Source organism: Portunus trituberculatus, chromosome 15, assembly GCF_017591435.1.
Source record: "Portunus trituberculatus isolate SZX2019 chromosome 15, ASM1759143v1, whole genome shotgun sequence".
Lineage (NCBI taxonomy): Eukaryota > Metazoa > Arthropoda > Malacostraca > Decapoda > Portunidae > Portunus > Portunus trituberculatus.
The window spans coordinates 8,992,736-9,007,839 of NC_059269.1; the positions used below are offsets into that span (position 1 = coordinate 8,992,736).

The window sequence follows — 15,104 nt, forward strand, 5'->3', positions numbered from 1 at the left end:
TCTCTCTCTCTCTCTCTCTCTGCCCATGAATACATTACAGCACCTCATTTCCATATCCACACGTGTCCGGGGAAATAAAAGGTGCGTCAGGTGAAGGAGAGCAATGTGTAGTAGTGATGGTGCAAATATCTCCGTACCTCGCGGGGAACCAACAGGCGGCGGCCACTCAGCACGGTAGTAACTGTAATTAACCAGTGCTTGTACAGTTTCATTAGGTTACAGATGAGGTGTAAAGTTACAACAGGTGTCTGGCTGTATGTGTGTCAGTGTGTGTGAGTTTAGTAATGAAACACGACTCTTAAATTGCCTTGGAATCTCTTACCATTCAATACACGATGCGGTGCTGGTAAAATGAGAGATGACGCTTCTGCAAGACCTAAACTAATATACATTTCACCCTCCGCTCTCTCTCTCTTCTTCAGTCCTATGCTCGCGTGGGTGCGGCGTGGGCGGGACCTGCATAGGCGTGGAGAGGTGCCAATGCGGGAGCGGGTACTCTGGCCCCTCCTGCACCGTGCCGCTCTGTGACCCGCCGTGTGCCAATGGAGGGACATGCATCAGACCCGGCGTGTGTTCCTGTCCCCACGGTTACTCCGGTCGCTGGTGCACTGTCAAGTGAGTAGGAAGCCTCTGTGTGTGTGTGTGTGTGTGTGTGTGTGTGTGTGTGTGTGTGTGTGTGTGTGTGTGTGTGTGTATTTTGATATTTTTTGTGTTTCCCGTTACACTACATCATACACTTCAGTTTTTTCCTCTTTTCTTTTCTCTCTGCGCAATATAGCAACGTAGACTATTCAATTTATTTTTTCCACTGAATTGTTGCTTGCATGTCTTGAGGAACTGAACACTCATCGCATTCACACCCTTGCATCTCTCTCTCTCTCTCTCTCTCTCTCTCTCTCTCTCTCTCTCTCTCCAGGAAGTGCAAGTATGTACCCAAGCAAGTGGAATACACGAGGACGTACAAGAAGGCGGTGCCGCAGCGGGTACAGACGCACTGCGGGGCTTGGGGCTGGAAGACTTGCACCTCCGTCAGGCAGAGCTACCAGACGGTCACGCAGAAGTATTACCGAACTGTATACACGTGTCAGACCTCCGCCGCCAAACCCTGAGCGAGGCCGGCGCGAGGAAGGCGAGACTCTTTGCCTGTTGTCATCAGGTAGTCGTAGTACTTACCTCACACCGTCACCTGTATATCCGGTGCGGGAAGAAAGCAAAATTGACTGGCAGGATTGTGTTTGTTGATATCCCCTAAAGCCTCCCGCCCTTCCCTTCCTCCCTCCTGGTGTGAGTGGACTGTAATAGCTTCCTTACAGTGGACAAAATTAGTCTCCAGACAGCGGACACCAGGCTGTACCAAGCTGCAAACACTCTGCTGCCATTTCTTGCCACATCCACCACCGCTGTGCCAGATACCGGGTGCAGGCTGATGTACAGGAAGTGTATGTACTTCATGCCACGGCACACGCTGTCCACCCGCAGAGGGACCAGCTGGCTGCAACGAGACCCAATCTTAGGGTCTTGCCTGCAGCGACCCAGCGAGGTCGCCACGTGTGACCCTGGAGCCTCGGCCGCCGCCAGGACAAGTTGTAAAAATACTCATTTTTTCTCCTTCCGTATTTTTAGCTTCTCGTCATTTTATTTGTTCGTCGTCACTTGTTGTGAAGTTTACGTTTATTGTATAGTAATAATATTGATAGTAATAATATTGATGATGATAATGATAGTTATCTGGAGACTCAGTGGAAGGCATCAACGTTTGCAGTGAGTGAATCGTGAAACTCCTTCGTGTTGACATCAATGTTCAGTCCTTCAAGGTATACATAGAGTCAAAGTCTTGTGTTCTGAGGGAGACAGTTGTGCAACGCGATCGCCTTTGTTACGCCTGACTCCGAGACTTGCTGTAGAGCTGTGTGGAAGGTGGAGGTACTCCCGAACAGACCACCCTCAGTAGTATCTTGGATATTTTTGGGGTAAGAAGTAGGAAAATTAGTATCTTCCACAACTGATTATCCGTCTGACCGGTGTGTGTATTTTGGAGTAGGTGTAGTGTAGGAAGCAGTGGGTGGGTGTAACGGTGACAAAATGTAAGTCAATGTCCTGTACTAGTAGAAGTCCCTGGTGTGTGGCAGGAAGCACCGTTATAATCACAGGTTTGCTGTACGTATAATGAAAACACCCAAAATAAATCAGGAACCTTTTACTCCCTTCGCCTCTCTTTTAGAATCCATTGCCTCCCCCAAAGCGAAAATCCTGTAGCTATTAACACGGACGCTCCTACATTGCATTGGGGCGTTGCGTCGGCCTGCCATCCTCTGGCTATTTGGAAAGGGGCTGCCTCGCTCCCCTCGCCATCAGCCCTTCCTGCCAGCCGCCTCCTCTGCACCACAAGCCGCGGGTCGGAGCGAGGGGATCATAACCATCTTGTGCTGATAAGAGGCCGTCAGGATCGATACTAACACAGCCTTATTACCCATCGTTAAGGACATAAGCAGTTTGTTAAGCCATTCCTACCCTCTCGTCCCCTTCCCTACACGAGGCACTCATGTCCTTATGACAGATTTTTGGGAGGAACTTCATACCTGTCAGTCTCCAGTTGATGATGCACGCTTAAATACCCTAAAAAAGTATCCCTGTAACCCATAAATTCCCGTGAAAAGCCCACATGTTATAAATGAAAAAAATAATAAATAAATAAATAAAATAAACAGATAGGTAGAAAACTGATTAAAAACACATTGCATTTTTACCACGACTGTTTTCTAGACCAGAGATGATTTACAAGGATTTTCTTAATACTGGGCACAGACTGTGAGCTGCGAGCACTGAGACGGACCAAAATCAACATTAATAACACCATATTGTGACTCCTGGGTTACTATGAGGGAGTTTTATTGCTGTTGACGGAGAAACCTGATTCGCTGAGTCTGTTGACCAATGTGAAGTACGCATGTGCACTGAGACTCAGCAATGGACAGGATTGTAAAATATTTGTTTGGAATTGCTGCTTGGGTAAGTATTCTGCAAAGTGATTTGGTGAAGATGTGTGTGTGTGTGTGTGTGTGTGTGTGTGTGTGTGTGTGTGTGTGTGTGTGTGTGTGTGTGTGTGTGTGTGTGTGTGTGTGATTGCGATTGCGTGTGTGCATGCGTGCTTGCGCGCGCGCGTATCATCTCTTCTCTCCAAAGATATTTCAGCCTAAGATACAAACACTAAAGTCATAACTGCTCTTTTCCAATCACCTAAAAAGATACAGTCAAAAGAAAGAAATCATTGTGCACATTTGAATTCAAACAAGCTGACCGGAGACTTGATCGTGGCGCCACCCAGTCGGAGCGGTGCTAGGGACAAGTACAACCAGTCCAGAGCCACGAGAAGCCAGTGAGCTGAGTAAGGTGTGTCCGTATTTCTCTTGTTCTATATCCCGTGCCCCGCCTTTGAACAGTTAAGGAGTTATGGGGGCACCAAGACTGACTCGTATGGCGCAATTTGTCAGGAGAAGCAGGAACAGGGACGCCAGTGAAGGCTAGCGTGACAGGTGAGGAAAACATCAGCTTGTCAAAGTCACGTAGGCATCATTACTCTTCCTCCTATCCCTATTCCTCCCTCTTCCTACCACTTATCCTGTTCTCTGTATCTTCCCTTACACTTCCTCCCTCTTCCCTCCACTTATCCTGTTCTCTCTATCTTTCTTTACTCTTCCTCCACTCCTTGTTCTCCTCCCTTCTCTACTAAGTATCTTCCGTCTTCCCTCAGGACTGCGTGACATAGACGACTGAGAGCGATTTGAGCAAACTACCTAACGATGCGGTCGACACCAAGATTGGATGTGATGGCTGTTTATACTTAGAGGTGAGTGGTATATGTCGCTGTATTTGCTCGGAATGTGACTGTAGCAAAGGTGTAAGATGAAATATGCCTCGTTATTTGCCGCCGCTGTTAGAAATGCATTGTTTTCGTGAGGTGTAAGTGTGAGCAAAGTGTTTAGTGATAGTTATGAAGATACTTGAATGGTTATCTCTCTCTCTCTCTCTCTCTCTCTCTCTCTCTCTCTCTCTCTCTCTCTCTCTCTCTCTCTCTCTCTCTCTCTCTCTCTCTCTCTCTCTCTCTCTCTCTCTCTCTCTCTCTCTCTCTCTCTCTCTCTCTCTCTCTCTCTCTCTCTCTCTCTCTCTCTCTCTCTCTCTCTCTCTCTCTCTCTCTCTCTCTCTCTCTCTCTCTCTCTCTCTCTCTCTCTCTCTCTCTCTCTCTCTCTCTCTCTCTCTCTCTCTCTCTCTCTCTCTCTCTCTCTCTCTCTCTCTCTCTCTCTCTCTCTCTCTCTCTCTCTCTCTCTCTCTCCTCTCTCTCTTTCCTTTCTCTCTCACTTCCTACCATGCTCCTTACTTCCTATCCTCTTCCTTTTCCTCCCTTCCTCCCTCCCTCTTCCCTCCTCCATCCCTCCCTCCTTTCTCTTTCTTGTTTCCCCCTTCCCTTCTTCCGTCCTCATATTGCTCATCCACCATACTATGTGCCTCGCCTTCATGCCCACTCACTTCCTCTCTTTCCTCCTCTCTTATAGTTAACATGGTGGCTAAACTGTGAATATTTCACATACATGAGATATATGAAACAATTTTACATATTTGCTGTGTTATGACATTGCGTATGAAAGTTTATAAGAAGTAGGTTTTGAATAAAGGACTAGTGTTTTGTAAGTCGCAGAAAATTGACACATTACTAATAGAAATGTATAAGTGGTTCCTACCTTTTCGTCTTAGTTCTTATTCTGTCCATCTCCTGCAATACTGAAGCTGTTATGAGGACTCTCCGGGAAAGTAGATCACGTAACTAATGAACCGTTTCTGAAGGACATGGTGCAATTGGTTGGAAAAGATGATATTACTTCTCTTGACTACTGTATTTAACATTACAATCACTGTTCATAGCGTTACTTGTATGAAAAGTCCTTCACGCTATTAGTCCGTGAAACTGACCGAATAATAAAGTTTAGTTTATGTAAAAGAAGCCGCCACTTGATCTTTCCCCGGGGGGCCAGCAAGGGCCGGTGACGTGGACCCATCTATCATGTGTTAGTGGCTCGTAATGGAAACATATTTGAGGGAACTAGTGCAGTTAACTTATAACTACGTAATGACAGTGCTCTGATCAGGTATGACTTATGTGTTTGCTAGGGGCGTTGGCACGACGTGTGTGGACGGGGAGTGAGGTAGCGGAGCAGAAGGAAGGAAGGCCGCCTCCAGCCTGGGGCGCCACGCTGACCCTTGGTTATAAGACTTGGGCATGGTCGGGAAGCTTGTCTTACGCCACCCTCGAATTATCAATGTGTAGGAAACCACAGAGGCCGACGCACCACGAACGGTTTAGGTTTGTGGTTTGTGACTATATTTTTTCACTGTAGTTATTTGTAAAGGGTTGCCTTTTTTCTTTTACTTTTCTTTTCATACCACCGCGTCAGATTCTGACACGATTTTTCCATTTCTTCCGTTATGGTTACGATCGACTGTTATTAGAAGGACACAAGATTAGTTGCTGACACTTGGGCCGCTGTCACAGCAAGGCACGCATGATGGTTAGTGCGGACTCCAGCACCGCAGGCTTGGAGGCTGGGTGGGCCGCGTCACGCGAGGAACAAGGGCAGCAGCGCACGCGAGCCAGACAAAGTTCCAATTCTTGTGATTCTTTACAAGCAGGCGATTTACAACATTTCATGACTTTTTATATACTGAGAATGAAAAGGTCAGGTAATAAGAATTATGAATGATTAGGTGTGAGAAAGTGAAGGGTGTGGTTCATGCACCTGCACCAAATGCTGAGGTAGTAGTACCAGTTCTATTAAAGGAAAAAAAAAAAAACCCTGCTACCGGGAGCAATAATATACCAGTGCACCCTAAGCGTCTACAGATCCAGACTGGCACACTCACCTCCACCACGACGCTCATTTTTAATCACGTCTTTGTTTTGAATCTCGTAAGTTCGACAAGGAAGCGTTCGACGAGAAAACTCGGACAAAGAAAAACTGTTGAAGAAGAAAGCGCGCAGTGTGACGATTCAAAGCCGTGTTGTGATGCAAAGACAGATGCAGACAAACCCATAACATCATTTCTCAACTAACAGGAGACGCGCAGTGAAAGTGTTAATTATCAATTAACACTTTCAATTATTACGTTCCTACTACGATGTCTTCCTGTAAGCTGATCGTTTTAAACACCCACATGCTTTTTATTGCTGTAGGACAAGTACTGTTGTTGTAAAAAAGGCGACCAGACAAACTGCAGATCAAGGTAATGCGAAGAAATCATTAATATCGCTGGCTTCGGTGCTCTACTTACAACTTTTTCTTGGCGTTTCTGAGAAGCGAAACATGAGACCTTTTCTGCACTGCGTCAAGTCACTGAACACCTTGACCTTTGATGTATTCTAAGAAGAGACTTTGTGTTTGCTGCCAACTGATTTTTTGCGCCCATCAGGAAATTCTTCTTGGAAATGTGTTGATAGGATGCGAGACTTGTCACACATCTTTCTGCGCCTCCTGTGACGAGTTAAATGTATTGTTGTGGTGTGTAATTCAAGGAACCCGTCAGTAGAACAGCTTTACACTTACCAGCTCTCTATATACCTTTTATTCGTTCTCATTCCCTTGCCTTTAATCTTATTATAGACTATACTTATCCTGTGCACCTTACAAATGCAAAAAGCGACCAGTGTACATATGAAGGCTTTAGTCACTTTCACAGGTAAGTTTTTACTATAATTTACTCAAGTAAACTTCAAGCCCTCCATCAGGTGTCACTGTAATTTTCCTTTCTGTGAGCACATGAACATGATAACACCCCCACTGACTTACTCTCCCACTCACTCAGTCACCGGCCTACGTATACCCGTCTTGTTTTGAAACTCATGACAAGCCACGTTGTTTCTAATCAACATCCTTTTTTATTGCAAGATACAAGATTATCCAAATAGAGATAATCCGATATCTCGATTATAAAGTGGTCTTCGTGAGAATGCAAAAAATTCACTTGACACACTATATAAGATTAACATGAAAACATACAAACCAGAACATAATAATGATAATATGATGATAATGAGAGGTAGCGCTAGACATCCACTCGTGATTTCTTGGTACACTTTCATATACAACAATGAAGAATCTTACTGTAAAAGCAACGGTGATAATCTAGAGCGGCACCATCATTGCAGCCAACAAAGTATATCAGAGTGAAAATTGACTCAGGAGGCACGCATGTCCATTGTACAGTTGACACCCATAGTACAAGCAGCTCTGAGGGGAAGCTCTGGTCGGAGTGTCTCGCAGTAATAACGACATGCACCAGAGAGAGAGAGAGAGAGAGAGAGAGAGAGAGAGAGAGAGAGAGAGAGAGAGAGAGAGAGAGAGAGAGAGAGAGAGAGAGAGAGAGAGAGAGGATAACCTTGCAATAAACTTAATGATAGTAATAATATAATAAGGTAGTGACGCCACCGAAGATATACGTTGTGTTGGTTATATATATATAAAAAAAGAAAAAGGTTGAACACTAATTTGGGTGATATCTCTTTTACACACACACACACACACACACACACACACACACACACACACACACACACACACACACACACACACACACACACACACACACACACACACCGCGTAGTGTAGTGGTTAGCACGCTCGACTCACAATCGAGAGGGCCGGTTTCCAATCCCGGTAAGCGGCGAGACAAATGGGCAAGCCTCTTAATGTGTGCCCCCTGTTCACCTAGCAGTAAATAGGTACGGGATGTAACTCGAGGGGTTGTGGCCTCGCTTTCCCGGTGTGTGTTGTGTGTGATGTGGTTTCAGTCCTACCCGAAGATCGATCTATGAGCTTTGAGCTCGCTCCGTAATGGGGAAGACTGGCTGGTTGACCAGTAGTCGACCGAGGTGAATCACACACACACACACACACACACACACACACACACACACACACACACACACACACACACACACACACACACACAGTTAATAACCATTAAAGTTGGGGATGTTTGGTTTATTTGCATATATATTTCTTTCTTTTTTCTAACTCCAGCAGAAGCTTTGGTATTTTGTGTGTTTTCAAGTATTGTGCATGTTATTAGACACCTAGCCATGTCTCCCATGATGTTACTACATAGCACCCGTGGCCAGGTACCCGTGGCCAGGTCGGAGGGTTGAGGGACTTTTGTTGTGGAAGAAGTGATGCCAAAATAAGTAAATAAATAAAAATACAGGTACGTACATAAAAACATGTCTCAAGGTAATACTGAGAAGCCATTATTGCAACAGGATTGGAAGTCATATGTATATTTTTTCCTATCTGTTTCTGAGAATCGAAATAAGCGAGGTGTTCTGCACGGCTGATATCCTCCTTGAACTTTTCTTGAATGCAGTCGATTTCTAGGAACAGAAACTAAGCAGAATCGATAACTATTTATTTATAACAATTTTGTCTTCCACAAGGTGAAGTACTACATGAGACATGTGCGCCTTGATTGCACTACAAGACACATTGCATCAGATGTATGAAACTTTCAAAATAGCAAAATGTATTGAAACACTTGAAATACAGATATAACAAAATATACCTAGTACTAGTATTGACTCGTGCCACAGTGAGAATGTTTAGCAACATGAGAACAAGACGGTGGTGTCTTGAATACAGGCACCTGTCTTCTAAACCATTGTGGCGACCCAGATGAGGGCAAGATTTCTAAGTACGGTGAAAGGCGATTCTTTTCAAACTATCATATACAATTCGATGCTGTATTCTCGTACTGCTTTTCCTTCATTGTCACAGAGAACCCAACAAAGTACTTCAATATATTAATTGGAGATTGAAATTAATGTTTGTGAGCAGCAGCAGTAGCTTGGTGTCAAAATACAAAACACAACATGCAATCAAGTTCAACAAACATTTTTTTTCAGTGATGTTGATAACGATTGTGGTGGCTATTCCTGGATATGCATTTAGTTCACTGCAGGCTGCCCTTCATTTTACTTTTACCGCACTCGACTTAGCGCTGTGTGTTACCGAAGTTCGAAAACACACACACACACACACACACACACACACACACACACACACACACACACACACACACACGTGATAGTAATAATAATGTAAAAGTGAATAATAATAGACCGATAAATGAATAAATAAGTACTTGGGAAAATAACGAAAAGCTATACACGTAGATAATCGCTCCCTAACCTTTGGAAGTCATTGTGATAAAGAAAAAAAGAACGCCATTAATCAAAGAGTACGGATGATACAAGGCATGCGGAGCCCTCGAGAATAAGATAGGACGAATATATTAGTGGATAGATAGATGTGTAGCTTTGTTAAAATTATGAGCTTTGCATGAACAGATACTAAAATTATTATCATTTATCATGGAAATACTATTCTCTCTCTCTCTCTGTCTGTCTGTCTGTTTCTGTCTGTCTGTTTCTGTCTGTCCGTCTCTCTCTCTCTCTCTCTCTCTCTCTCTCTCTCTCTCTCTCTCTCTCTCTCTCTCTCTCTCTCTCTCTCTCTCTCTCTCTCTCTCTCTCTCTCTCTCTCTCTCTCTCTCTCTCTCTCTCTCTCTCTCTCTCTCTCTGTCTGTCTGTCTGTCTGTCTGTTTCTGTCTGTCTGTCTCTCTCTGTCTCTCTCTCTCTCTCTCTCTCTCTCTCTCTCTCTCTCTCTCTCTCTCTCTCTCTCTCTCTCTCTCTCTCTCTCTCTCTCTCTCTCTCTCTCTCTCTCTCTCTCTCTCTCTCTCTCTCTCTCTCTCTCTCTCTCTCTCTCTCTCTCTCTCTCTCTCTCTCTCTCTCTCTCTCTCTCTCTCTCTCTCTCTCTCTCTCTCTCTCTCTCTCTCTCTCTCTCTCTCTCTCTCTCTCTCTCTCTCTCTCTCTCTCTCTCTCTCTCTCTCTCTCTCTCTCTCTCTCTCTCTCTCTCTCTCTCTCTCTCTCTCTCTCTCTCTCTCTCTCTCTCTCTCTCTCTCTCTCTCTCTCTCTCTCTCTCTCTCTCTCTCTCTCTCTCTCTCTCTCTCTCTCTCTCTCTCTCTCTCTCTCTCTCTCTCTCTCTCTCTCTCTCTCTCTCTCTCTCTCTCTCTCTCTCTCTCTCTCTCTCTCTCTCTCTCTCTCTCTCTCTCTCTCTCTCTCTCTCTCTCTCTCTCTCTCTCTCTCTCTCTCTCTCTCTCTCTCTCTCTCTCTCTCTCTCTCTCTCTCTCTCTCTCTCTCTCTCTCTCTCTCTCTCTCTCTCTCTCTCTCTCTCTCTCTCTCTCTCTCTCTCTCTCTCTCTCTCTCTCTCTCTCTCTCTCTCTCTCTCTCTCTCTCTCTCTCTCTCTCTCTCTCTCTCTCTCTCTCTCTCTCTCTCTCTCTCTCTCTCTCTCTCTCTCTCTCTCTCTCTCTCTCTCTCTCTCTCTCTCTCTCTCTCTCTCTCTCTCTCTCTCTCTCTCTCTCTCTCTCTCTCTCTCTCTCAGTGGATAGAGTCGTTCCAGAAATAATGACGCAAGTTTGGTTAATAAAGTTTGCAGAAGAAATTAAAACTCCCGATACGAGTTTTCTCAATTTTATGGGGCACATTTGCTGCCAGATATTCGTGGGCAGCTAAAAATAGAATAATCTGCATGAAATCACCCGGATTGTATGAGTCTGAGGCGCCAAAAGCAATAACTTGATGCAGTGATTGACAACGTAAACTGTAAAGTGATATTCTGGTCATATTTCAGTGTTCACGTTCCTTCTCATTATTTTGTGAAGATTATCCCCCACTGAGAATCTCGTTTTTTTTTAGTTTTCTTGGTTGGGTGATGGTTTTGTATTGTATTGATTGCAATGCCTCGGTATTATTTGTCTGTGCTTTTTTATAGTTATAGACAAGACTCGGATATCTGGTGAAAGGCATCGACGGTGTGTTTTTTCTTGTCAACTTGACGTGCAATGTAGCTTTTGTCTATTGGCTATATTTTCTAAGGCAGGATGACGGTAGTTTTTACATCTGGTTCTTGTTTTACTTTAGTGTCTTCTCCCTCTTCATCGCTTCATTTTTTCTATATTGTATGCAAATTTACGGTTCGGGTTACCTTGCCTCTTTCTTCTCTTGCTTCATAATTCCTGACAGACCGAGGTAGCAGTAATAACGTCGCCTAAACTATAACACTCACATGCTCACTGATAAGGTAACTTTTCACCTAAAGCCATTTCTCTGTCTTACACGAACCTTCAAGCTTCGGCCTCGACTCAACAAAGTGCAATTTCACACGTCCTTAAACTGCTTCTGTCTGTGCCGAGCTCTTTCTGCAGACTTAGTGCTAACCTGTTTCTATTGCACTGCTTTGCCTTGTAGATGAGTCTCTCTCTTTCTTCCTCCTCCTTCTGCTGCTGCTGCTGCTGCTACTGCTGTTGCCTCTTGGACTTGAAATCAATTATTTACTACATATCCTCGTGTTGAAATCTGTAAATCCTGGCCTGGTGTTTGGGTCTTCCTATTCTCTAGGGTTGGTCCTGTAGGTTTTTGAGCAATGGAGTTGTCCAATAAGTGTTTTGAAATTTTCGAGGGACATATCTGAACCTTTGTAAGTGATTTACATCTACGGTTGCTCTAAAAACTATCACTGTATTTTCTAGACCTGCTTGAGGACACCGCTAGCTTTACTCGTATAAAACTTTACTGTGAGCCCACCGACAACCCTGATGACCCGTGAACATGAATTTAACATCGATGGGCCATCTAGACATGACCAGAAGGGACGCCTTTTGCATCACCAATCTGACTTGTCATTCTCGTCACCCCGCGGCGGCGCACAGAAGCATGACGTTCATGCGTAATACATTTACAGGTTTCCGGGTGCTTTAAACCTCTCCCGTTATAAAAGCGACGTTAAGACTTTCATTTGGGGAACAAGATGCATGCGGTCATTTTGTTTAGTTCACTACAGGGCGTTCCCTAAAAAAACACACGATGGTCTCTGATCGCTTTAACACGATGATCTCAATGGGCGGTCACTGAGGGGAGCATTGAGGGAGTCCCGTGAAGCAGCTCCGGCAAGATTCGTTCACCACAGATAGGTGGCCGTTGTACTTCAAGGTGGGTGGCTGCAGCTCCTTCATTACGTGCTGGACGCCTCGTTTATCAGCAACAGGTGCCGCTCAGTAGGCGATTATCGACTTAAGCCAGTCTCGCCTGCGCGCAGTATGACGTGTTGTGTGAGTGACTTTAATGTTTTCACCCACCTAATTGTTCCTCGCCGCTGCACCAAGACGAACATGTACTCACACACACGCGCACACGCGCGCGCACGCACGCACGCACGAACGCACGCACGCACGCACGCACGCACGCACGCACGCACGCACGCACGCACGCACGCACGCACGCACTCACTCACTCACTCACTCACTCACTCACTCACTCACCCACTCTCTCTCTCTCTCTCTCTCTCTCTCTCTCTCTCTCTCTCTCTCTCTCTTTTATTTATACCATGTGGGCTTTTCACGGGAATTTATGGGCTAAAGGGGATACTTTATAATATTTTTGCCTCCTGCTCGTAATTCGTAATCTTAATGAACGGTATCCAACACTATTTAATAATAGTGGATTAATTTTCCAAAGCACAAGTTGATGGATAGAGATAAATTATACACGCACACACACACACACACACACACACACACACACACGCACACGCACACGCACACGCACACACATACGCACGAAATTTCCTCCACGGTCCGCGCGTCGAGATGAAGTGCGGCAAGTTTTTTGTTATTCCCTTTTGGATCGAGAAACACTTTAGCGTAGCCGTCAGGCGAGTTTTTGCCAGCTTACTTATAGGTTGTTTTACACTTTCCGCCGATGAAAGTCCTTAGCTAATTGCCACCTGTCATGTCCGACGCAGTGTTTGGGCAAGCAGGACGTCTTTCATTTTCGCTGATGCAAGTTTTCCTCTCTTGGTGGTCTCGCGTACCTTCCGCCCTGGTCCATCCTCCTTCCCCCGCCTCCCTCCTCCCATCGCCCGCCATCGTCCGCTAACCTAAAGTGATCGTACCCTCCTCCCGTCCCCTTCCCTCGCCCCTTCTTACTATAGCGACCGTAATAACAAGTGAAAGCAGGTGTGAAGAGGAGTCTTAAGTCTTAGAGCCGTGCATGGTTTCCAGTTTTTCGTCAGGTTGGTGGTATGTGAAAATTAAATAAGATAGAGTAGTTAACCTTTCCGAAATATTTTACAAGTGTCTGAGGAAATTTGATGTACTTGCCGTTCCTTTGGTGTCAAATCCTTCTTGCCGTCTTTTGACCTTCCTGATCCTCAACTTTCTCCTTGGTTTTATATTGTTGGTGTAAATCTCCCTATTCATTTAAAATTCAATTGCGACACGGCGGGAAAAAAGGGAAAGGAAGGAAATGGAAAGGATCGGTAAGGAGTGTCCCATTCAGAAGGCAGCGACCCAAATCTGAAACTGGAAACTTGCAGCCTTTGTTTACCGGCACCATGGGTCTCCAGTCCTACCTCCTCCGTGTCCCGCTGAGCCAGACAGAAACACACAGAGTGGCAGACATTAAATAGACAAACATACACAGTCAAAAGAGAGGCACAAATAATCCTTGCATCGCTCCAGTATCTCTTTTCTGATCACTTGACTGCCCACCTCTCCTCCTCCCTCTACCATACTGAGCTACGTATAGCACACACCTAACACGCTTCACATTATATCATGGGCGCCACCCTGAGCTCCCAAGGTGCTGACCGGGGATAAGAATGGCCTACTCGTAACCTTGGGTAGCCCTCCCTGATCTGGCCAACCTCCTTTGTGTTGTGACTTTGATTGGGGGAATGTTTGGGCCACATATTTAACGGGACCTTTCAAAGTCCGTTAGCGTAAAAGTCAATATCTATCAAACATTCTGGCGTCTTATTTTATCATTCCAGAGATTCTAGTAGAAGTTACGGTGGGTTTTTAAAGATGTTTTCATTATTCTATTACTGGTTTGAAAATGTTTATTGTTGTTGAACGAAGAGTTTAAAAATACCGATCAAGATCTTAGGTCAAAGGATCTAGCGGTAGCGAAATCCCTTGAAACGCCCTAACCACCTTAATTTGTCTCAGTCCATAGGGATTAAGGGTGAAGTCTGAACGCTCTACTTCCTATTCCACGTGTTTAGATTGAGGACGCAAAAACAAGATTCTTTTTTCATATAGCAAAGAGTAACAAAATCTATATAAAAAGTAGCCACTCCGAAATACCAGTCCCCAAAGAGGTCAAACTAACCATTGCTAAAGAAGAGCCTTGAAAGTCCCCAGGTGTGGCTTGTAACTCACGTGAGGCCAACGTGCGTTCATCGGTGAGTGAACCTGATCTTTCAAATCATCGGAAACTGTCCTTGCTTGGGGGTGACTCTGGGAACCTGTAAAGTTGCACGTAGAGATGTACCGATATCAAAATTTTGGCCGAATCCGATACCGATACCGATACCACCTAATGGGACCGATACCGATACTACTACCGATACCGATAACTCCGATACCGATACTACTACTTATAGTGATTACTGCACTGGACACCAGGATGAGTTGGTGGACGGCGAGCGTTTTCAGATGGGAGGCTTTGTTTTTGGGGATGCTGTAAGTCCTTCTGAGAACGTTTGTGAAATAGGAGCAATTCTAAAAGCTTTTTGAAGCCATTTGCAAAGGTAAATTACTCAGTAATTGGAATTAATATCTTCTCAGTCTTCTGATTCTTGTCAGTTATTTTAAATTCTTACTTCTTTCTCCTTTAGCGACCATTTGGTCTTGTGCATTTTCATTATCAATTTAATTGACGATATTGTGGCGGTCAAAAATATTTTTATTAAAATATTAGATTATTAAAATTGTAAAACAGACACAAAATATTAGCAAAAGAAACTCATTTTGTTGTGTATGTTTCTCTTTAATTAAATCTGACATCCTTTGATATTAATTCATTAGACATTAGTAGACCAATTCAGAAAATGAGCTTTCACCTAATCTTTTCAATTAAATAGAAAAAGTTTAGTTTATTCTAAATTTCTAGTGTATTGCTATGATCTTAAATAATTAATATGCAACAAATTATACACAATGCACA

At 44.4% G+C, this 15,104-nt stretch overlaps 1 protein-coding gene and 1 long non-coding RNA gene across 2 annotated transcripts in view; both read left to right on the plus strand.

Moving 5' to 3' along the window:
- Positions 1-2,206, plus strand: part of LOC123504238 (von Willebrand factor D and EGF domain-containing protein-like) — a 303,382-nt gene extending 301,176 nt beyond the window's left edge. The window contains exons 8-9 of the mRNA XM_045254614.1: positions 423-615; positions 917-2,206. Coding sequence (XP_045110549.1) covers positions 423-615; positions 917-1,109 — 386 coding nt within the window. The 3' untranslated portion in view covers positions 1,110-2,206. The remainder of the gene's footprint in view (positions 1-422; positions 616-916) is intronic.
- Positions 2,207-3,148: 942 nt separating this feature from the next.
- LOC123504247 lies at positions 3,149-5,643 on the plus strand. Its single transcript, XR_006674769.1, has 3 exons — positions 3,149-3,533; positions 3,752-3,847; positions 5,164-5,643. It is a non-coding gene; the product is annotated as an uncharacterized LOC123504247 (long non-coding RNA).
- Positions 5,644-15,104: the final 9,461 nt, after the last annotated feature.